At 45.1% G+C, this 23,067-nt stretch overlaps 1 protein-coding gene across 14 annotated transcripts in view; it reads right to left on the bottom strand.

Moving 5' to 3' along the window:
* Positions 1-21,011, bottom strand: part of ANKS1A (ankyrin repeat and sterile alpha motif domain containing 1A) — a 178,097-nt gene extending 157,086 nt beyond the window's left edge. For 8 of the 14 annotated variants that reach the window (XM_075910417.2, XM_075910423.2, XM_075910425.2 and 5 more), the window contains exon 1: positions 20,725-21,010. In XM_075910417.2, the coding sequence (XP_075766532.2) occupies positions 20,725-20,888 (164 nt within the window). In that variant the 5' untranslated portion in view covers positions 20,889-21,010. Of the gene's footprint in view, positions 1-20,724 lie in introns of all 14 variants that reach the window. The other 6 variants (XR_012897912.2, XM_075910418.2, XM_075910421.2 and 3 more) reach the window with 2 other exon arrangements.
* Between the last annotated feature and the right edge of the window lie 2,056 nt (positions 21,012-23,067).

Here is a 23,067-nt window from a genome sequence, read left to right as displayed (position 1 = left end):
AAGTGCAGCACACTGCTATAACCATGGAAATATTGTCCTCTGCGAGGTCCAGCCTGCCATAGTAACACCTCCATCTCCCTTTCAATCTGCCAAATGCACACTCCACAGTCATGCAGCACTGGCTAAGCTTGCTGTTGAAAAGTTCCTTACTGCTATCTGGGTGCCCCATGTAACATATCATGAGCCATAGTTCTAAGGCAGTAGTCCCAAACACGGTGCCCGCAGGTGCCATGGTGCCCGCCGGGCCATTTATGTGCACCCATAGAGCAATCTGGGTTGGCCCCGCCCCCGGGCGTGTGGCAGGAGCCAGCCCCGGGCACATGGGCGGCCCCTGCCCCGGGGTCACGGCACATGCCGGTGTCGGCCCCGGGCGCGCGGCGTATGCTTGGCCACGCCCCCAGGCCTGTGGCCCATGAGTGGCCCCGCCCCCAGGTGCCCGGCAGCCCCAAAACGTTGAGGACCACTGTTCTAAGGCAAGGGTGGACAAGACAGCCTCTGTGGGCTAGATCCAGCCCTCCAAGCCCTTAGATTGGGCTCACAACCGCTTCCCTGCCCCCCCAGCCAATCAAGACCTGGGGATGGGGGAGCATACCAAGTCTCCTTCCGCGCCTTCTCCTCCCAGCAAAGGCCTGCAGCACCAGAGGGAACCACCAGCTCTTTTCAACAGCTGGCAAATCTCCCTAGGCACTGCGCACCCATGGCAGGGCAGAGGGACAAAGACTTCATGCACGCTCTCCTTCCAGGGCAGCCCACAACCACTTCTGAAATTCATGAAGTGCCCCCCTCCTTCAAAAATTATTGCCCACCGCTGCTCTAAGGGGGAAGCTGGGTCACTCAGGATTACTGTACACATTTCTACATCCCCCACTGTAACCCTGGGGTCTGGAAAGAAAGTCCGTGCCTGCAGTTTTCTGTACAGGCCAGTGTTCCTGAAGATGCATGTGTCATGCGCCTTTCCAGATCAACCCACTTGCAGCAAAGCAGCCACAAAAGTCAACTTCCCCACTTCAAAATGATTTGTAACCAACTGGTAGCCTCTGGAGGTGCCAGCTTCCCGACAGCAATTGTAACATGCTTCTCTACTGAGAGGGCAGCTCTCATTCTGGTATCCTTGACCCACAATTGGGGACCAACTCAGCACAGAGGGTTGCTTCACGCATGCTAAAGTTGTGTAGCCACTATTCTTCATCATACACCTGCAGGACAATATGATTGAACTCATCAGTGCTGGTTTCCCCAGCACAAAAGTGCTGCTGCTCTGAGTGCTGATCACGACAGGTTGCTCATGTCCATCTCCTGCAGAATGTCAACTACCCGCGAGCCTTCTTCCTATCAGTAATTTCAAGAGTCACTTCGCTGAAATGCATGATGTCCTCACCACACTAACCAGAGCATAGGACAGGGATGTAGAAGTCTGGTTAACAGATTAACTGATTAGGCAGGCTCCCACTACTGGTCCCACCCCCAGCCCACACACGAGGCAGCCAGCTCCCAACCCATGCAGGGATGGAGTAGCCATCTGCCCATGGTGGGCCGCTGCTCCCAGGTACTGGTTAGCCAGTTACCCGTTTACACGACTATCATAGGAGAGAAGTGCAGAATCCATGCTCACAGCAAAGAATGGCAACACCCCCCTCACCCCACTTCTTTCCCCCTTTTTTTTTTTTTTTTTTTTAAGAGAAACTTCTGGCTCAATATTTTCTGATCCCTTCCTGCCAACTGCCAAGTATGCATTGCAGTAGAAAGCACTGCTGTCTTACTTTAACCAGGCCATTTCTCACACCATAGGAAGGTGGATGAGTACCAGCTCAGAGAGCAGTCCTTAGGGAAGCGAGTGTATAAATAGTTTGAGGACATAATGTAGGCTCCTCCTCTGTTAAACAGGAAAGAGGTCATCTCATTCTGAGCACGATTCCCATTAAAAGTGACAAGGAGTCCTGCAGCACCTTATAGACTAACAGATGTTGTTAAGAGTGTTAACGGCAACCAGTTAACCAGCACCCGGGAGCAGCCCACCACAGGTAGAGGGCCACTCCAGACCTGCACAGGGCCACCATCTCTGCCAGAGCAGCCCTCCCCTGTTTACCCGGTTGGCTGGTTAAACAAGATTTTACATCCCTAATTCACACCTCACTGACCTCCTTAAGGACAGGCACAGACCCTGGGGCTGGAGCATCCAAGGGAGGAAAAAAGCCACAGTGGCTGCTCAACACCCTGCTGATCAGCTCCTCCCCATCCCACCACCTCTGATCTGCTGTTCAGCAGCCTGCAGGAGGCACTGGGAATGAGTGGGAGCTGCGGGGTAAGAAAAGGCAGGGGGAAGAAGCTCAACAGGCCAGGAAGAGCCAGGGTAAAGCAGGGGCATGGAGGAGAGGGGTTGAGTAGGCATAAGATGTGGGTCCAAGCGGGGGTTAAGCACCGTGCCCCATGCATCCAGGAAGCTGGTGCCTCTGTCCCTAGCAATCCAGCATTTGACCCCTTCTAGAAGACTGAAGACTTCCCTTCTCTCACTCAAGCCAACATCCCAATCCACATTTTCCTCCCTTCTACAGGAAGCTCTATCAGCTTCTCCACAGAGCGATAGAAATTAGATGTTAAAGATTTATTTTTCTGGCACTAGTTGAAAAAGGAAACTTCTCAGCAATTCTTCCAGTTTCATTTCATCTTTCTTGGACATGGGGGATCAGAATGATAGTCTTCCAAATAAAGTCTTACAGGAGTATTGTAGAATAGCATTAATACTTCTCTCTCCCTCTACTGAAAACACCTCATCTGATGCATCTTAGGATCACGTTTGCCTTTTTCCACAGCTACACCACTACAACGGTCACCCTGTGACCAACCCATACACCTAGGACTTTGCTTCCAACTGATCTGCTACAAGCTTGTAGCTCAAGTTATTAATAGATCAGAAGTGCATGTGCTTAAACCTTAATTCTAATACATTTCTGTTACTGCATTTTCAAGGTGAGGCAGATATTCCTGTAGAATACTCCAATCCTCCTCTGTTAACAATTCCTCCCAACTTTGTACTATCTACAAATTATCGCTCCTACTTTTTGTGCCAAATAATTCATAAAAATATTCAATAAGTCTGGTCCCAAAACTAATCTTTAGGGACATCTACTAGCCATCTCCCTCCAGTTTGAAAGTTTACCTTTCAGCACAATCCATTGCCTTTTCCTTTTCAGTCAGTTCTTAATCCATTTTACAATTTGTGTACTAATCCCTCACCTTCTGTAACTAATAAGTGTCCTATGTGGTATATGAAATCTTTTATTGAAGTCCAGGTATAGTGGATACACCTTGCATTTTCCTGGTAAAAAACGGACCCACTTTCTTACCCTATCAAATTTGAATGGCAGAAGCTACCTTTGGTAAATCCATGTAACATTACACTCCCTTTTCTGTTCACCTCCATAAATTTAATCATCTGGTTCTTCATAATGTGTTCCCAACTCTTGCATATTATTGAGGTTAGATTAACCAATGTAATTGCTCAGATCACTTTTTCCTCTTTACTTAAATACTGGTAAAATGTTTAGCTGTTCTTCAACCTATAATACCATCCCCGAATAGATAAGTGTATAAAAAAAATCCTTGCCACTCAACTGGCAATCTTGTGCCATATTTTTTCAGTATTCTGTGATAGAAATTACCCAGTCCCACACTTTGAGCACATCACTCTTGGAATTCTCCTTCTGCCTCAAATGTGGTAATTTCTGTTTTGACATGCTCATCATCTCCATCAGCTGTCTTGCCTTCATGCCCTTCTATATTATGCCCTTCTATATTAACATCCTTATTGAAAACCAAGGGAAAGTATTCATTTAAGTTTTGTATCATACCTAGATTATCTCAATCTCCTTTTCACTCACACTGCATAGCAGCTAAACCTCATCCCTCCTTATTAACTTTTTATTTAGAAAACTAAGCTTTTTATTGTTTATTTTTCAGCTTGACTTCTACCAAATCTCACGTTATTCCTACATTTTCTCATCTCTAAGATGTGGCTTTCTTTGCTGATCAACCTCCTTGTTCACTCCCTGAAAGCTCTCTGCTTATTCTTCATTTTTCTGAAGTAGTTATTCATCCAGCTGTGTCTGGAGCCTTTCCCTAAAGTTCTCTCTCAGCTTAGAATTCAAATTGCTGAGAGTTTTTTATACTGTTGATTTAAAGAAATTCCAAACCACATCCATATTTAAGTTTGAGAGCTTCAAGTCCAGCTGACTTTTTAACTAATTCCCTTAATCTCCTGAAGTCTGACCACTGGAAATTAAAAACTGTAGCTACCACCTGGTTTTGATGATTCAGTTGAAATTAAATGAGGTAACCATGAATTGAGTGATCACAAGTTTATTTCTCATTACTAGCTCTTTTGTAACATCCTCATTACTTACCAAAATGGTGTATAAAACTTCATTATGTCGTTAGCTGACCAACAGTCTGATGAACAGTTATTTACCACATCCAAGTATTTAAGTGGACCCTACAAGTATTAGTAGCAGTTATTCTCTGATCTGCATCTGGGAAATTGAAGTCTTCCATTATGATTCAACCTTCAGTATTTCTAATATTAGTCTGACCCAAGTCCTATGGTGGCCCCCTAACACTAGCTTCACAAAAACTCTTATAATCCTTCCCTAACGTGATTTTGATGTAAACAGATTGCTTTGTCCATACTATCACATTTAATTTCTTTACAATTTATTGCATCACCAAGCAATACTACCCCACCATCTTTATCTTTATTTCTCTCCCTTATACAGGTATTCAAGGCAATATGCTGTGTTCTTGTCAAGAAGGCTATTCCATCATTCTTCTGTAAGCCTCATGCCATCTCATCTGATTTGGCTTCCTGCACCAGTAGTTGTGGTTGTTCCATTTTATTGCCCAAACTCCATGCATTCATTACAGCGATAGATGTACTTTCTCCTTATTTTCATTCTTGCGCTCTGGTGTGTTCCTTTATCCCTTGCTACAGCTTCATTTAGCTGACTTGCCTCCTCATCTATATTCAAGCATGGAGATTTCCAAGGGTCAGTTGGTTGATTAAATTTGGCCCCAAATGAGCACAAGCAAGCAGCAACTTCTGTTTCAGTTGTGTAATTGATACAATTTGTTCTGATTACACAATTAGTTGATAAGGGGAGGTCCTCTGCAGAGCAACAGCAGGGGTAGCAATTTGACACTGAGCAGTCCTGGCTCACTCCAGCTCCAGGACCACTCTGCTCTGCCTTTTAAATGTAGTAAGAGCCACTGGACTCTCGCTATATTAAAAAGGCAGAGCAGCAATGCAGGTGGCTCCCAGACCCAGGTCCCAGATTGCTGTGCCTCTCTCCCTGATTCCCCGCCCCAGACCACAGAGACAGCTTCCTCCAGCACTGGCTCCTGCTCCCTCCCACACACCGTGCTGCCTCCGAGTAGCAAATCCAAGTAGTCGACTACTTTTTACATCCCTATTTCACGCGTTCATCTTTCCAAAATGTAGCCCCCACCAAACACGAAAGCACAAGCCCCTACCATTTAATCATCTTTAGTAGCATAGGACCTGCATCATACTGGTGAACAATTATTTAATCAAGGTGTAAATAATGGATATACACTATTCAGTGCAATAGGCATAGGTGGCACTTTACAGACAATTAATGGCTTGAGTGCTTACAGAGATCTTTTTAGGATCCCATTTCCCTATAATGCACTAGCGTGCAAAAAGCAAACTATGTTTTGCAGATGACAAAAGGAACATCAAGCAGACAACCCCCCGTACACGCCACATGACTGCAAGCTACATCTTTCTGTTGTGGAAATGCCATTTCCCTGATTTAAAGCATGACAAGCATGCAGTGTGGCCACGTGGACAAGACATGAGACTGGATGACACTGATTAGGAGTATTAACTCAGGTAAGTCTCATGAACTCTTTGCACCTCAGTTTACCCCATCTATAAACATAAGGTAAGAACCTGATCATGGATGCAAATGACAAGTGAAGTATTTAGAACTTTATTCATCCACTACTGAAATGAAGCAGGACAGCTGTTCAGAAACACATAGCAACTCTACACAAGTTAACACATGGTAAGTGAAAGACTGTATCCAATTAAATATACTCCATAGGCACTTAGGAACTTCACTAAGAAACCAGGGTTAATATCTCAGAGGCCCAAATGAGCACTAGTAGTCAGAATCTCAGCTCTGTCATCTGAAAACAGCAGCAACTTATTCCAACATACCTCACTCCACACAGAATGATCTGCCCTACTTGTGAACACATTTTACCTGGTGGGACTTGTGCACCAACAGAAGTAATTTCTTCTTTCTGTGACCACAAAAAACCAGGCATAGGGCATGGACAGTTGTCCCTCTCTTTTGCAGTTTTGCAGACTGCTAGCCTCCTAGAAAGGAGCAGTTCACTTCAGTAAGCAACAGTAAAAGCCAAGACTCTTCTGCACTTCAAGCTCCAAAAGTACAAAATGGCTCATCAAGCTTGAGATGTTCAGGAATGTTTAATTTTCTGGCTGTGAAGCCACTTCTGCATCAAGACTCTGCAGTGTTGCCCTCCCAACTGAGAATTCAAAGTCTTCCCTTGATAGTGGACAGAAAAGGATTAGATACAATAGAATGTTCCCCTTTTGTAACCAGCAAGGACAAATCCAGGAGAACAGTCATGCATTACTGAACTCTGCTTATGACAAGTCCTTTTACTTCCTCCAGGAAAGACTAAGAACATTGCCTTCAGTGTTGGAGGCTACTTGTGAAACAACTAGCAGGGAACATGCAGAAAGAACAAGGTTCCATTTGCCCTAACTTCAGCTGCATAACCAAAACCTTCCTGCAACCCAGATTTATCAAAGGCAGTTTGCCAAAAATCTATTTTCTGAGGCTTAATGATGAATTATATGGTGCATCACTCTTGTCCAGATGCTCATGTTGTATTTGAATCTGCAGCATCATTGGTTCATTTTCAGGATTGCAGGCTCTGAGATGAAAGCAGAGTGAAGCAGCAGTCTACTGAAATGACAGTATCTAATAACTCAGATATCTCATGTTTGTTTACATGTGGCTACAGTCCTGAAATTCCTACACACAACTCAATGGCAAAATATGTCATGGCATGAAAATGAAAAAGCCATCAGAGAATCTTGCAAAACCAAACCCAAAAGCTAATGCAAGCACTTGGGAGAGAGTGGTCAGTTATTTCAGCACCAGTGCACCCAACCCTAACAGCTTCAGTTTCAGCATGTGTCTTGCATTTTAACCAAATTGTCAGAACCAAAGGCAAAGTACAGCCATCTCCATGGCCCAGAAACCATCTTCTCAGTTATCCCTAGCCAATTATCTCCATTTATTTAAGATACTCTTCTTGCAGCCTTTGGTTAGAACAAGACCTGGTCTTCATTAGTGTCTGAAACACGCTTAGGGTGATTTAAGTGGTGAACTTGTGGGTTGCCAGTGGCATGAGACCAGAGACCCTTATGTAAGTTGTACTAATAGCAAGAGCATTAGCAAAAGGAAGCTCTTATAAAGGAATGTGATCTATTGAACAAAGCAAAGGACTTGTATCCTTACCTCCTGCCATAACTGAGCTTTGCCAGACATCTGCCTCACTTTCCCCAGCTGTAATGCAAGACAGACAGCCATAGAAATGCTGTGAGACAAATGCATCTCCATTAATCATTAAACCTCCCATTGTAAGTTCAATTTTCAACCTTCTATCAAAACCGAGTCACATCTTAGCCTTCCAAGAAAGAATTCTACCCAGGACTAAGGGCAAAGTGGACGAGAGAGAGAAAGAGTGTGAGTGCGTGAGTGCGTGCGCTTAAAACTTCAGAGAATTTCTATCCAAGTGCAAGGTGCTCATATTAAACTACTGTATTCTGGCTTGTTCCACCTTAGACTTGTAATATTTTTGCAACTCTGTTCCAAGATACCTCAAGTCCTTTGACATTTGAGACTTTCAATGCCAAGAAAAAAAATCTTCCTAAAGTCGTAAGAGATTGACAATAAAGCAATATTGCAAAGAATATTTTCCATATTCCATATAGTGCATTTATCTAAATTGTGGAGCCAGCACTTGATTAATAAGTCACAGATGTTCTAAATTAAGTGCCTATGTAAACAATTAAGGCACTTGCATTCAAAGGTAATGTGGAACAGGGTGAATACCATTCAATATTCCACACCAGTGCCACAACTATTGCCCTTTGAAAACAGAGCAGTTCAACTTGATCCATAAGTTGTCTCAACATCCCTCTCAACACTAATAGAGCATAAGAACCCTTTCCATTACCTTGTGCTAGGACACTGCCTTTTAAGCCAGCCTAAATGTACCAGGGTCCTGCCTGTGTCTATCACCTATCAACAGTCAGGATGATGTGTCCATTTCCTACACTAGTAGTCACATGATCTTATGCGAGTTCCAAGTGAGCATTAGGTGCTGTACCAACAGTGAAGTCCCCTCCCCACAGAGCTGACAATCTAAGCCAGAGACACTGAGGAATAATTATCCCCAGGTTAAAGAACTATCCCCCAGTTAACTAATGAGCTAACTGAAGTGCCAATTGCATGACTTCTCTGTTGTCACACAGCAAGTCTGTGATCGAGCCAGAAACTGAACCCAGACCTCAACTCCCTGCTGCACCTACAAGCTTGTGGGTAACAGAACTATTTGGGTCAGTGAGCAAACAGAATGCTGCAAAACAATCCCTTGCAACCTTCCAGAACAGTAAAAAAGTGCTTTTAAGTCAACAATTCACAGGGGAAGAGAGTCAACTGGGAGACTGCATATCAATTCACACCTAATACCTTCCACAGTACTGGCACTCAGAGTCCTGGAGAAGCCTGTTGTACTTAACTGTTTGCAAGACAGGGTGTGGTGAATACTCCATAGTTCACCTGGGTGAGCAGGCTATTGTTCAACTAACAGAGCCAAGCAAGAAAGATTCAGGAAGAGTCCTCATGTTTCTATTAGTACAAATCCTCATAAAATGGGTTTGTACTATGTGCTCAGAAAAGCTTCCTTTTTTGAAGGGGGGAAGGAGTAGTTTTGTTGATCCCGCCCCACCCCCACCACACCCACAGTTCTCAAAGCTTGAATGGAGTTCAGAAGAGAGCAGCAGCCTAGTTTCTGCTGATATTGCAGCTTTTACACCACACCATAAAGCTTAGCTATCCATAAGGGATACCACAGCACCTAAGAGCAGAGGGGCAATTTGAACACTAGAAATTCAGCCTAACTCCACATGGAGCAGAATCCATCCAGATCCTGCTCCCACAAACAGATTTTAAGGCCAAAATAGCCTAATTAAAAAAATTAAAAAACAATGGTCCTGCAGCACCTTCAAGTCTAACAAAAAATGTAAATAGTGTCATAAGCTTTCCTGGGTACAGCCCACTTCCTCATATGAATGGAACAAGGGGTCCAGAGGTACAAATAAATAGCAGAAAAAGAGGGGAGAGAGGGAAGGGAAAAAGAAAAAACCCTGTCTCCCAGCACAAAGTGTTTGTGCTGAATGACACCAACTGAGTGAGCTTTAAGTGCCTAATACTTAGCTTCTGATGTCATTTGGGCATTGAATATAGCGGCCCATCCAGTTCCCATCTTTGTTCAGACCGTGGTTAAATGTGTCAAATTTGCATATGAAGGCAATTTTTGCAGTTTCTCTCTCCAACTGGTTTTTTAAATTGCTTTGTCAGAGTCGCTTTGAGATCCATTAATGAGTGCCGAGGTAAGTTAAAATATTCCCCCAACAAGTTTCTGAGTACTGAATTTGTGTCTACTAATCCTTGCTGGCAGAGACTGTCCAGCTTGTCCAACATACATGGTAGAGGGGCATTGCTGAAACTTGATGGCACATATCAGTGTCTCTCACTGTATAGAGTATCCTTGGGGTACTCGAGAGAAGTCTGGGGGGTACATCAACAACTGAAATTTGGAGAAAACTGAATTTGTGTTTTAAGTTTCACAGCACCTTATTATTTTTGTACATTTTGTAATCTGACCAAAGTCCCACAGCTTTCAGAAAATCGCCTTGAAATCTCAACAGCTTTGCTCAATGAGAGGTCTCTGAACATTTAAATCACGTTGTCAGTCCTTTTCATACTGGCTAATAGTTCAAAATCAGTTTGAGAGAAAAGCCACATTGAAATCAAGCAAATGCTACAATGGTACAATGTCAAGATCCAAACTTCCTTGCCCTTTGGCAGAAGCCAGAGGATGCTCATTGTTTGATTGTTGTAAGATGTTACATGAACTTATTAATATCATTTGTTTGCTAATTAATGGTTCTTATCTGCCCCCTTTGACTATCTAGTCTTAAGGTGCTTATAGACTCAGCTTTCCCTTGATACATTTTTTACCCACTGCCTTTTCTTGGTCATCCATCTTCTCCGCCCCCCCCCCCCCCAATTTTCCCTTCTTCCACTCCCCTTGCCTCTCCCCTGTTTATTTTGGTCCTAGACATCCAACACTTCAGTCATCTGAAGAAGTGGGCTGTGCCCACAAAAGCTCATGATACCATCTACATGTTTTGTTAGTCTTTAAAGTGCTACCCGACTATCTGTTGTTTTTTCAGTTTAATATTATTTGGACTGTATATACATCTCATGGTTTTTTTGCAGCAAGTCCAAACATCTAACAAATTGTCCTACTGGAGCTACCCATTCCCTTAATCTACTATAAAGGGACTTCATTTTCACAACTAGTCAGTTTAAAAAAAAAAGTGATCTAAAACCCAACTAAGAATCTATCCATGCTCTTGCTTCTTACCTGCAACTATTACTTTCATAGCTCCCTTTTCTTATTCTTCTCCTTTGTGAGAATGACCTACTCAGAAGAAACAGTGAAACTGACAGTGCCCTCAAGCGAAAAAAAATAAAGACAAGCACTTCTCTAATCTCTTCCAGTTCCTTTTAGGTGTCTTTTGTAGCTGTAATAAGTAGCAATTTTGGCAGAGAGGTATGTAAGATGGGTCCTTTGCTCTCTTTAGTCCTTTGAATCCTTCTTTAGTGACAAAGTGCTGACACCCAGTAGCCACACATAGCCAATACAGCTGATTGAGCTGAATTTAGTCTACCTTAGCTTATGAGCAGAATTATCAACCAAGTGCAATTAATATGTAGTTTTTATTTCTAGGGAAAGTGTAATGGCCAAAGAGAGCTCAGTTGGATTTTCTGTTCATAGGCAATGATTGCAGCACTAGGCAGTAAGTCATATTTTGTCTGGTAAACTGAATAAACTAACAGGTTTGTCCCCAAATCACTTTTCTGACCATCTGCATGTGGACAGTCTGAAATTGTTTATAATGATTAAACATTCCCCCATCTCATGTTATTTCCTAAACCCTTCTAATACTACTATTGAAAATCGAGTCAAACAAAAGCCCCCTCTTCTCAACACATGTATGCAAGAAACTCTTAATTTCAATAGAAACTGTCTCAGTTTACAGTCCACAACTCAAAATAGCCTCACTTTCCCACTCTGCCAAGTGCCAACCAAAATTCACAGCCTCTTGACACCAGCCAACCAAAATTAAAGGCTTACTCTGAAAGTTCTGCCAGAGAAAAAAAATATACCATTACTGTTACAAACCTTGTTAAAACTTTTTGAATGCAACTCACAACAGCATAGGCCACAAGATCATTTCACTGCTTCCTGCTACAGAATTTTGCAATGAAGAGGAAAAGAAGATTTTAATTTCACAGCTGTAAGCAGAAGTATCCTGCTCAGGCCAGCCAATGGCTTGTTTGATTTGTAAGGCACTTGTATTCCTTGGACTTCCTTTTACTTACTTAGCTTACTATTTATGCTGGTTCAAGATGAGAAGATCTCCGGATTAACTCAGTGGTACCCAACCTTTTTTATACCATGGACCGGCAAACCCATTAAAAAACACTTGGCACTGAAATATTTGCATATTGCATGGCAATTTTAGCCCATGGAATATCAGCACACCAAAGGAGGGAGGACATGATGGTTAACAAGAATTTGAAAAACTGCTGCACAGGCATTTTAAAAAACAATAAAATAGTTGCTACTGCTTGTTCATGAGCATTCTCCAGTCCAAACCTTTTGCCTCAATTGCACCAGAATTAAAGAGGCAGGAGTTAACAGGTCCGACCATGCTGACATTCATATTTTCCTATGCACTGGGTGGGAGCAGCTGGAGGCCAGGGCAAGGCTCCCGCTGAGCAGGGCGACTGGGAACCGCTGTTTTAACGGGTCAGTAGGAAACATTATGTTCATATATATGAAGGACTTGAGGTATGGTTTGGAGAGGGCAGAAGCAGAAATTGTATCAAGGAGCACATCTCTGTGTACGCAGACCAGGAATCCTATAATCTGATCCATGCTTAAACTTCTGAACCAGTGAGAAACCCCACTGGCTTCATACTGCACGTTTAGAATATGGAAATGGGTATGCCCATAGCATAACTCGACAGTCTAAACCTACACAACATGTGACCCAACCACGTCTACAAGTGGCCCCTTGTTAGGGGTCTCAGCAACAGCCAATGGCTGCACTCCCTTTCCTGTTTCCTAGCTCTTTTCAGAATTATACTGTCCCTGATCATGTTCCACCTGTAAACAGAGAATCCAGCCTGCAGGTCTGTTTATCTGGCACCTTCCAAAAGCACAAATCACTTTTTAAAGCTGAGAAGCTGCTGTGCATTGTTTCTTGCCAGCTCAGTGCTTAGGGGTAGAAAGTCCCTGTCTCTGCAGTTGTCAGTTTTAATGTCCACATCACCCGGTTTGGTGCGCTCCTATTTTATTTTTTCTCCTCCCTTCCATACTGAGAACAGGCATGTGCCTGCCACTTTCCACTGGGAACACAGAGGTAAAGAACACTGAAAATTCAAGTTGTGGCTGTTTGCCTTTGCATGCTTTCCTCATGATTTCAATGCATCTTTAGCGCAGCATTAACCTAGGCTTCTTTCTTGGGTGTTACCCTAACAGCAATTCTCAAACTTTTTGACCCACAGCCTGCCAGGCTGAACACAAACCTTTCTGGAGCCCACCAGCCAACCACCCACAAGGACAAAATGGGTGCAGGACAGGCTGGGAGTGCAGAGTCTGGGCAGGAGGCTGGGGCCATATGTGAGCTGGGATTGGAGGATCTGTGCAGGAGGTCAGGTTCAAGAGGAGGCTTGGGGTGGGCATGTGGCCAATAGAAGCAGTGGGGAAAGCCTCTAGGTGTGCCGTTTCCTGTGCTGCCATTTCCCTGGCAAAGGGGAGCAGCAGCATACGCAGAGCCACTTCCTTCCCCTGCAACCCAGATCCGGCTCGCAAGCCTTGGGGCTCCACCTCCTGTAGCAAGAAGCAAACTTCTTGGAGTGGGGGGGAAATGCGGGCTCCCTGCTGTGGCAGAAGAGAGAGCCCATAGCCCACCTGCAAGACGGCCATGGACTCCTAGTGGTCTGCAGACCACACTGATGACTACTGCCCTAAACCCCACCCCATCTACACATGAAAACTAAGTGGTGCTTTCAACTCAGACTAACCCAACCTACGGCATGGGTTAGAGTCAGGGCTCCACTTTCACTCAGACCACTAATACAGTGTTTCTCAATCAGTGGTACGAGTACCCTTAGGGGTACTTGAGAGAAGTCTGGGGGGTACGTCAACACAACTGAAGTTTGGAGAAAACTGAATTTGTGTTAAGTTTTACAGCGCTTTATTATCTTCGTACTTTTTACACACAAAAATTTAATCACCTGCCCAGGTACGATTAAGTTGTTTAAACAAGTGTGCTGCAATGGTCGAAAAAAAAAAGTGCCTGAAAACTGTAGGTACTAGAGGTACTTTTTTTATAAAGTACCCCCCCCTTTTAAAAAAAAAAAGGTTGAGAAACACGGCGCTAATCCACCTGTTTTTCAGCAAGGGAGGCAGGTTAATATACTTCAATGCTGATGGCCCTAGACCCAGAGTTTCCTCTGCCCATTCACTTCCTCCTCTTTTTGCACCTACAAGGACACATTAATTCTTCCACAATTCACTGGGAAAAGGGGGTGACCCAGCTCATAGTTGCTCAGAGAACCATGGGGCAGGCTCTCAGAAGTTCTAGCAGTCTCACCTGGGAGTGCCACACTAGTAAGGTAACAGTAACATGGGTATGGCTTTACTGACATGTTCCTTAGGCAATAGCTTGGAAGACTAGAAGCATGATCCTCCTCTCTGTTAACTGAACTTTCATTCCCTAGTCCATTCAGTACAGCTTTCTACCTGCTGCTCCATGCCTGCTCTTGGGTCCTCCTGCCAAGGCTACTACTTCATTCATGTTCATTTTACACTGGGGCTTATTTCCCTGCCTAATGTTTAAGTATTAAATAATGGAATGTATGCATCCCAAGAAGAGGATTTATCTTTAACAGTACTCGGGCATTTCCTTCTCCCCTTTTGTCACATTGCATCCCATCAGATCTCTCTTCCTAAATACCTACAACATTGTTACGATGGAACTGTGTCATTTTTATTTTCAACCCATTCATCTCATTTTGAAAAGGACTGCCCTAGAGGTTATGGCTGAACGGTTGAAGCACCATGTATGAAATACTCTGCAATCTCTGCCAATTGAGAGTTGAATATCAGCAAGGATTAGCTTAGCCCATCACCTGCATGAGGCTGAAAGAAACTGAGTTCCAGATAATTTCCTGCTCAGGCGCCTTCAGAATGAGATGAAGACCACTGAAGCATTAGCAGCTTTTAAACAGGCTTGCACCAGGGACGAGCCTAGAGACTCCCTTTCCACATCATTATGCCAGAGTGTAACGTAAAGTTATTTGGCCACCAACCTGAATGTGCTGCATCTGAGCAGGTGGATGAAAAATAACCTTATTACACAAAGCATTCTGGGATGGGAGGCACCACATCAGCATTTAACCAACAGTAGATACTACGGAAATAGAGCCTGCACTGGCACTCAGGAGACCTGGATTCCATTCTTGGCTCTGCCAATACCCGCTTGGAAACCTTGGGCAAGTCACCTTTCCAGCTGTAAAATGGGGACAGTGTAAAGAGTTTTGAGAACCACTGAGGCAGTGCTATTATTGATTTAGAAGCCTATCCTAGCTTCTACCTTTTTAGACATCTCACCTAAGCACTAGGCAGGTTACTCAGCCTTCTGCATTATGTCCACAAACATACTTCACCTGTTCCTTAAGTACCCAAGGCTGTGCTCAGTTCTTCCCAGTCTATTGCTTCTTATTTCTGCCATTCAGAAGGCTTTGCAGGACTCCAAGCTAGATTTTTGCAATCCCCCCCAGGAATATCACATAAAGGAAGATTCTCAGATTGCTTATTTACAAACAGAATGCCTATTGTTAGATGCAGTATCCAAATGCTGGACAATCCTATTCAAAAGAGTTAAACTGGGCACAACGCCCAGAACAGCCAGACATTCCCTCAAACAACACACAAAAGAGTAGTCCAAAAAGTAATATGGTACAAAAAAAAGCAGAAACTGGTAAGTTATGAACAGACCTAAACTCAGAGACAGAAAAACCATGGGAAATCTGTACACATGGCAAAGAAAGCTTACAACCCTGTTACCCAGAAGGAGCTTTCAGAAGAAGACTGTTAACCCACCTGACTTGAGTCAGAAGGAAGAGATGGCTGCTACCCAAGAAAAGGAAACTTGTTGCACACCTTTCCTTCCTCCAGGGTACTTTGGCCAACATAGTGGGGAGGAACTTATCCTTATCCTACCACAACTGAGAGCGCACACTGAGTCAGAGAAAAGCTGTCATGTTCCCCTATCACTTGCCATGCTCCAAGACTACTGCAGCAAGAGCCCACAACGTATAGCCCATGTGTTCCTAAATTGGCTCCCCAGCAACCTCTATTTTCAGTAGAAAGGAAGGCTCAGTATCTCTCCTGCACCACTCCATCTGACAGTGGCTCTCCAATGACAGCGCAATGGAAACAGTTTTTAGGAGCATATGAGTGACTTCGGACTTGGAAAGTTTTACCAAATGCCTGATTTTGCCATAATCATTCACTAGTAGGAAGTCACATTTGGCTGCTTCAGTGGCATGGGCTAGTCTCCACAGACCCCTTCAGTGTTGCTAATGTGGCCCACAGCAGAACCACAGTGGACCATCTTTCTCCTCAGTACAGTACATCAGCACAAACATGACTTCATATCCCTACTCTAAACTCAAACTGAGAAGCCCTAAGACATTTCATGCCAGAAGCATCTATTATTCTTTAACCACCCCCTTTTCCCACTCTTGATAAGGATAATTACCAGCCCCCCACTGGTAATGCTCAGACCTCGCCCCCATTGATTCACTTCACTTGGCATGCATTTATGCTATCTTTCAAGGGAAATTCCTCTCTGGGCATAACTCCAGCTCATTTGTTTAATTCAGAAAACATATCTCTCTGCAACAAACTCATGGCGCCATGAGAACTTTGAAGAACAGCTCCTTCAACTCAGTGTTTTAAAAAAAAACATTTATTCTTGAGCTGAATGTCAGACGCCGTTACTTTGAGACTCACCCCCTTAGCCTTCCCTACAATAAATACAATTTTCATTGCTCAACTGATTTCCTGCCTCCTCTACTCATCTGCCATTTTCTTCTTGTGACCTTTACAGGTGCCCCCTTCAGTTTTCTACCAAAGGCTGGGCTAACATTTACATTTTTTCCCTGTGTTTCTACTTTTCACACCTTTGCAGTACCGTAGTTTTAATTGGACTACTGCAACACATGCACACTGAGAGGAAAGAGTGGACACCTCAAGACCGCTAAGACACTCTGTCTTATTTTTTGGAAGGGAGGAGAATCAATCCCCTAGAATAGTAGGGATCATATTCATGTCTCCTTCATACCTATTGCTACAAAAATGACAAACAATTTCAGAGATCAGAGAGCTCCCCTTCACCAGTTTTTGCAAGCCTGATCTAGCCGTACTAACAGGATTTCAATTACATTTAAGCAGTGTTGTAGTCACGTCAGTCCCAGGATATTAAAAACGAAGTATCACACACAAACCCAAGTGACACCCCCTTCAACTCAGACAATTTATGAAAACAATTATGGAAGTTTGTCCATCTTATTCCAATTCCACCCTGCACAATTCTCAGGCCACCTAGTTCAGGTAAATTTAGTAACTCTTTTTCATAAAGACATTATGTGGCCTAAAGTTAGCACACACATTTCCTGCTGTGGATTCATCTGATCCAAAGTACAAGAATTCACAAAATAAATTAATGGGGTACTAGAAGTAACACGGAAATTTCAAAGCTACTGTATGTCCTCATTCTCAACATTCCAATTTAACTTCAGCTTCCAGAATCCAAGACAAAAAACAGTCCCTGAGGAAAAGGGAGCCTCTAATAACACTGCTGTTAGAGACATTGAGAGATCCTGAATATAACAGCAGTTTGACACTTTTTAGTTGTCACCATATATGGTGCACCAACATGCACATATCTGAGGCTGACATACATGCCAACACAGCCAGCTGTTGGATCAGTTGTCATACATCACATCCTTGTCCCGTATAACACAAGCAGTCATCCTACCAATATTGACAGGGTTGTCATAACCAACACATGTTGAAAGGAACTGTGGTCAAGCAGCTGGAACAAGGGATTGATAAAATTTTCTGGCATGCATTTAACTGCGTTGACCCTGTGTACACCATTTAAAACATCTCTCCTCTAATGCAGACTAACGTTTGAATGCTTTCTGACCCAGAACAGAAGTAGCAAACGTTGATTATTTTCCCTCTATGTCTTGTATATTAAAGTTTGACCTAACCAAACATACAACATTTACACTTTGGGGGAAGAAATCACAAATATTTACAAGACAGCAAACAAACTTCCTTTGCTTTTCCTCAACTCACCTCACTGGCTCCCTGCTGTTCATGTCATTGGTACCTCAGTGTGCTATTACCCCTAACAATTATCAGTAAGGCAAAACAGGGAAAGAACAAGTTAAGAATATGTAGCTATGTTAGAGGAGTTCAAGTCAACAGAGCCTGATGAAATTCATCCTAAAACTACTTATGGAACTAGTGGAAGCAATCATCTTTTACATTTCATGGAGGACAGAGAAGGTCTCAGAGGACTGGAGAATGGCAAACTTAGTACCAATCTTTAAAAAAGAGGAACAAAGAGAACCAAGGGAATTAAAAGACCTGTCACACTAACCAATACTTGGAAAGATACTGGAGCAAGTTAACAAGCAATTTGTAAGCACCTTGATGATAATAGGGTTACAAGAAATAGTATGGATTTATCAAGAATAAATCATGCCAATTAAATGAATTTCATTCTTAAACGGAGCTTTTGCTCTAGTTTGGGGGAGTCCAAGTGAAATGTTTTTATTTTAGTAAGACTACAGACATAGTTCCAGATTATATTCTCACATGCAAATAAGGGAAACGTAGTCTAGCTGAAGTTACTATAACAAACGCACAGCTAGTAATGAAAGACCATGTTCAGAGTAGTTATCAGCAGTTCGCTGTCCAACTGGGAGGACATAAATAGTAGGGTCATAAGAACCATCATAATGAAAACTAAAGACCAATGTAGCCCAATATCGTGTCTTCGAACAACGCCCAATATATCATCCCACAGGGATCAGTCCTCCCTCTGGTACTATTCAATATTTGCATTAATTACTTGAATAACAGATCCTACTGATGATGGTGGGAGGCATTGCAAGCACTTTAGAGGAGAGACTAAGAAATCAAAACTACCTTGATAAAATAGAGCATTTTTCTGAAATCAAAGTGATTGCATTCTATAAAGACAAGCACAACACACTTGAACTTGGAAGGAAAAAGCAAATGCAAATCTACAAAATAGGGAATAACTGGCTAAGAGGTAGTATAACTGGAAACTATGTGGAAGTTACACTGGAGCACAAATTGAATACAGGTCAATATGATATAGCTGTGGAAAATGCTAACATCCTACCTGGAGTGCATTAAGAGGAATAGTGTAAGTAAGGAGCTATTTGTCCCACTATTCTCAGCATCCATGAGGCCTCAGCTGGAGTACTGAGTCTAATTCTGTGCACCACACTTCAGGAAAAATGAAGACAAAATTAGAGAGCAAACGGAAAAGAGTGAAAAAGAAAGATAAGTCTTATACAACCTGACCTATCAGGAAAAAAATTCAAAAGGGTATTTTTAGTCTTGAAAAAGAAATACGGGGGGGGGGGGGGGGATAACCTAACAACAGTCTTCAAAAGATGTTTTAAAAGATGTTATTAACCAAATGGGGATCAGCTGTCCACTAAAGGCAGGACAAGGAGTAAATGGGCATCTGCAGCAAGAGATTTATGGTCAATATTAGGAAAAACTATAAGGATAATTAAATTCTGGAATAGATTCCCAAGGGAAAATCTGAAATCCCCACCATTGTAAGTTTGAGATCACCTGTTGAGGTGATCTGTTTACTTGGTCCTGCCTCAGCACAGGAAGCTGGACTTGACCTTTTAAGAGCCTTTCCCTGCCTCCTATATTTTTTAATCCACGGAGAGGTGAAGAGAGATATGAAATTTAGTTGCATTCATGTCAGAAATTTCTTCCCCATCTCCGAAGAATGCCACCAAGAGACACGCAAGCAAAAGTAGCCGTCAACTCTCAGACCATCCTCCTACAACTCAAACAGCCAGAGGGAGGGAAAGATAGGAGGGAACAGGATCAGCAGCATTTTCTAGCAGCAGGACTGGAACTGCATGGAAGGAAAACTGCAGCGAGCAGCACCCCGAGAAATGCTACAGCTAGAGGTTTATTTGAGAGCTGCTTCCAGGGAAGAGAGGAAGGAGAAAGCAGCTACACAAAGAGCTGGAAGCTACCGAGCAAGGTAGAGCAAGGTAGATCGCACATCACGGAGCATTCCCAGCCAAGGCAAAGGCCTATGACCCTGGGGGTGTGTGCGCAGCACCCAGCACTGCCCCCAGTCCTGACGGGGAGCCAAGGGACTATAAATCTAAAACTGGAAAGTCACAGAAATCACAGCAGGGAAAGGCATGCCCGGCCTGGCTGGGGTAACCTCACACAGGAAGGAAACCGAGGGGCTGGAGCAATTGTGCCGTGAGGGTGCGGAGAGCCACGGAACCGGACTGCAAGCCCAGGGTAGAGTGGTCCCCTCTTCAAGACCCCCCCCCCCCGCCGTCCCAACACCTCTGGGGGGGGGGGAGTTTCCTCTGAGCATCCCCAGCCCACCTCCCTCCCTCCCCCCACACACACCCCCCTCACACCAGGCATCCAGCCCCCCGGGCTGGCACCACAGCCCCCCCCCCCAGCCCAACCCCTCTCACACCAGGCATCCAGCCCCCCGGGCTGGCACCACAGCCCCCCCCCCACCCCCCCTCACACCAGGCATCCAGCCCCCTGGGCTGGCACCACAGACCCCCCCCGCCCGCCCACCAGCAGGCACCCCCCCCCTCACACCAGGCATCCAGCCCTCTGGGTTGGCACCACAGCCCCCCCCCCCCGCCCGCCCGACCCCCCTCACAGCAGGCACCACAGCCCCCCCCCTCACAGCAGGCATCCAGCCCCCTGGGCTGGCACCACAGCCCCCCCCCCCCGCCCGACCGACCCCCCTCACAGCAGGCACCACAGCCCCCCCCCTCACAGCAGGCATCCAGCCCCCCCCCCTCACACCAGGCATCCAGCCCCCCGCCCCGGCGCGCGGAACCCCGCCCCCCTCCCGCCCGTGGAAGGACCGAGGCGGGCGCTGCCCCGCGGAGCGGGACTCACCTGAGGAGGCTGGAGAGCGGGTGCCCCCCGCCGCCGCCGCCGCCCCCGGAGCCGCCGCCCGCGGAGCCGAAGCCCGAGCTGAGGCGCTTGCCCGACAGCAGCTTCTCCACGGCGGGCAGGTTGCCGGTGCGGGCGGCCTCCAGCAGCTCCTGCTCCTTCCCCATGGCCCGGCCCCGCCGGGGCCCCGCGCTCCCCGGTGCCGGCAGCCGCGAACCGCCGCCGTCGCCGCCTGCCCCGCGCCAGCGCCTGGCCCGCGCGTCCTTCCGGGGCGGGGCCACGCAGACCCCACCCCCCGCCGCGGGAAGCTCCGCCCACACAAGGGGACACAGCAGTGCCACGCCCGCAGGGGCGGGTCCGAGGAAGGCTCCGCCCACACAATGAGGCCGTCTGAAAGGGCATGTCTCTAGGACCCCACAGGGGAGGGGTACCCCATAACCTCACCCCCATAGGGGGCTTAGAGCTGCCCCCCAGAAGTATCCCCCCATTCAGGGCATAAATCGCATCCCAGAGTGGATGAAGAAGGGGCATGGTATGACCCCTCTCAGAGCAGAAGTGCTTCCAGTCTCCCAAGAAGGGGAGAAATTATATTGTGCCCATAATAATGCAGCACCTGGCTCCCCACTATCCTTGCAGAAGATAGAGACCAAACCCACAGCGCTCATGGACTTCGCTGGTGTACCACTATCATCACTCTGCTGCCACATCTGGTCCTATCCTGCAACTGGACCCATGAAATACTCACCATCCACTTAGCCCTTCTTCAAAGAAAGAGGGAAAGTGCCATTTGACATTGAAGAGCACCCGAGTCTTTCAATTAATCCTCCAAAATCCCTGAGGGCCTTTATAGGGATTCATACCTGTGTTAAATCCACTGTTTAAAGAGGGAAATGTAGCAGTTCCCCAGCATCTGCCTGTCTCAGTGCCATCCTAACCAAAGGCAGGATCCAAAATTCCTGTACTTCTGCAGTATTCATCTTGCCTGGTCCTCAAACCCATGTGCCAGAGGTAGTGTCCAATGCTCCACCTTCCCATCAGAGGGAATGCCTGGTCTCAGATCTCCTGCTTCGTGACTGAAAGAGGGTACAAAGGGGGACAGGATGACATTTGCATATATTAATAAAAGGGAAGAATAATGCTCTGGTTGCTTGTCCTGTAATGAATAAAATGGAAGCAGATGAGCCTGTTTACGTATAATCTAAGACACATGTAAGAGGCAGCCTCCAGTGATATCCATGTGTTAACCCCTCTGCCTCCTACCCCACAAGAAGCATTATACATCAAGTTTGACCCAATAATCCAGTTAGTATTTTGCAAATGTAATGTGATTTGGTAGGGCAAAATCCTACCACTAGGGCAAATGGCTTTTTGGCAGTCTTATCAACAGAAACGGTACCCTTCCAAACCCACAAGGCACCCCTGAATTCAGATTAGAGACACAAAGCAGCAGGGCAATATGGGTGATCAAGTAGAATGATGCTGCTCAGACTATAGCTGCTTTGCATATAAACAGAAGCCTCCAGAGCATAAAGCTAGCACCTTCCATTAACCCTAAAAATCACGTTTCTTTTTTAAAAGAACATGCTGCCTCATGTTTTTGAAAAGTTTTCTGTTAAAAGCATTTTCGGAAAAGTGCGTCTAGATTGGCACGGATGCTTTTCCGCAATAGCACTTTTTGTGGAAAAGCGTCCGTGGCCAATCTAGACGCGCTTTTGCGCAAAAAAGCCCCGATAGCCTTCTTCGCGATCGGGGCTTTTTTGAGGAAAACAAATCTCAGCTGTCTTCACTGGCCCTTTTGCGCAAAAGTTTTGCGCAAAAGGGACTTTTGCCCGAATGGGAGCAGCATAGTATTTCCGCAAAAAGCACTGATTTCTTACAGTAAGAAGTCAGTGCTTTTGCGGAAATTCAAGCAGCCAGTGTAGACAGCTGGCAAGCTTTTCCGGAAAAGCGGCTGATTTTCCGGAAAAACTGGCTAGTCTAGACACAGCCTAAGGGTACGTCTAGACTGCGATGCTATTATGGGATACCAGAAAAATCTCAAAATAGTAACGCCACATCTTTAAACACTCCCACCATTTCCCAAAACAGCGGGCACGCTATTCCGGCATCACTGTAACCCTTATTCCACGAGGGTTAAGGGATTTGTCAGAATAATGACTTATTTTGTAATTTGGCATGGTCTACACGGTGCCAAATTTCAAAATAAGCTGTTTCAACCTAGACTCGGAATAAGCTACACAATTTGCATACTGCAAATTGTGTAGCTTATTCCAACAAAAGGGTGCTGTCTAGATGCACCCTAACAGTCTGTGTTAGGTATGCCCTTCCATAAGAAGGCTATATAGC

This window comes from Pelodiscus sinensis, chromosome 27, assembly GCF_052426305.1.
Source record: "Pelodiscus sinensis isolate ZL-2025 chromosome 27, ASM5242630v1, whole genome shotgun sequence".
NCBI classification, from domain to species: Eukaryota; Metazoa; Chordata; order Testudines; family Trionychidae; genus Pelodiscus; species Pelodiscus sinensis.
The sequence above is the reverse complement of the archived record's forward strand: the minus strand, read 5'-3'. Positions and strand labels throughout refer to the sequence as shown.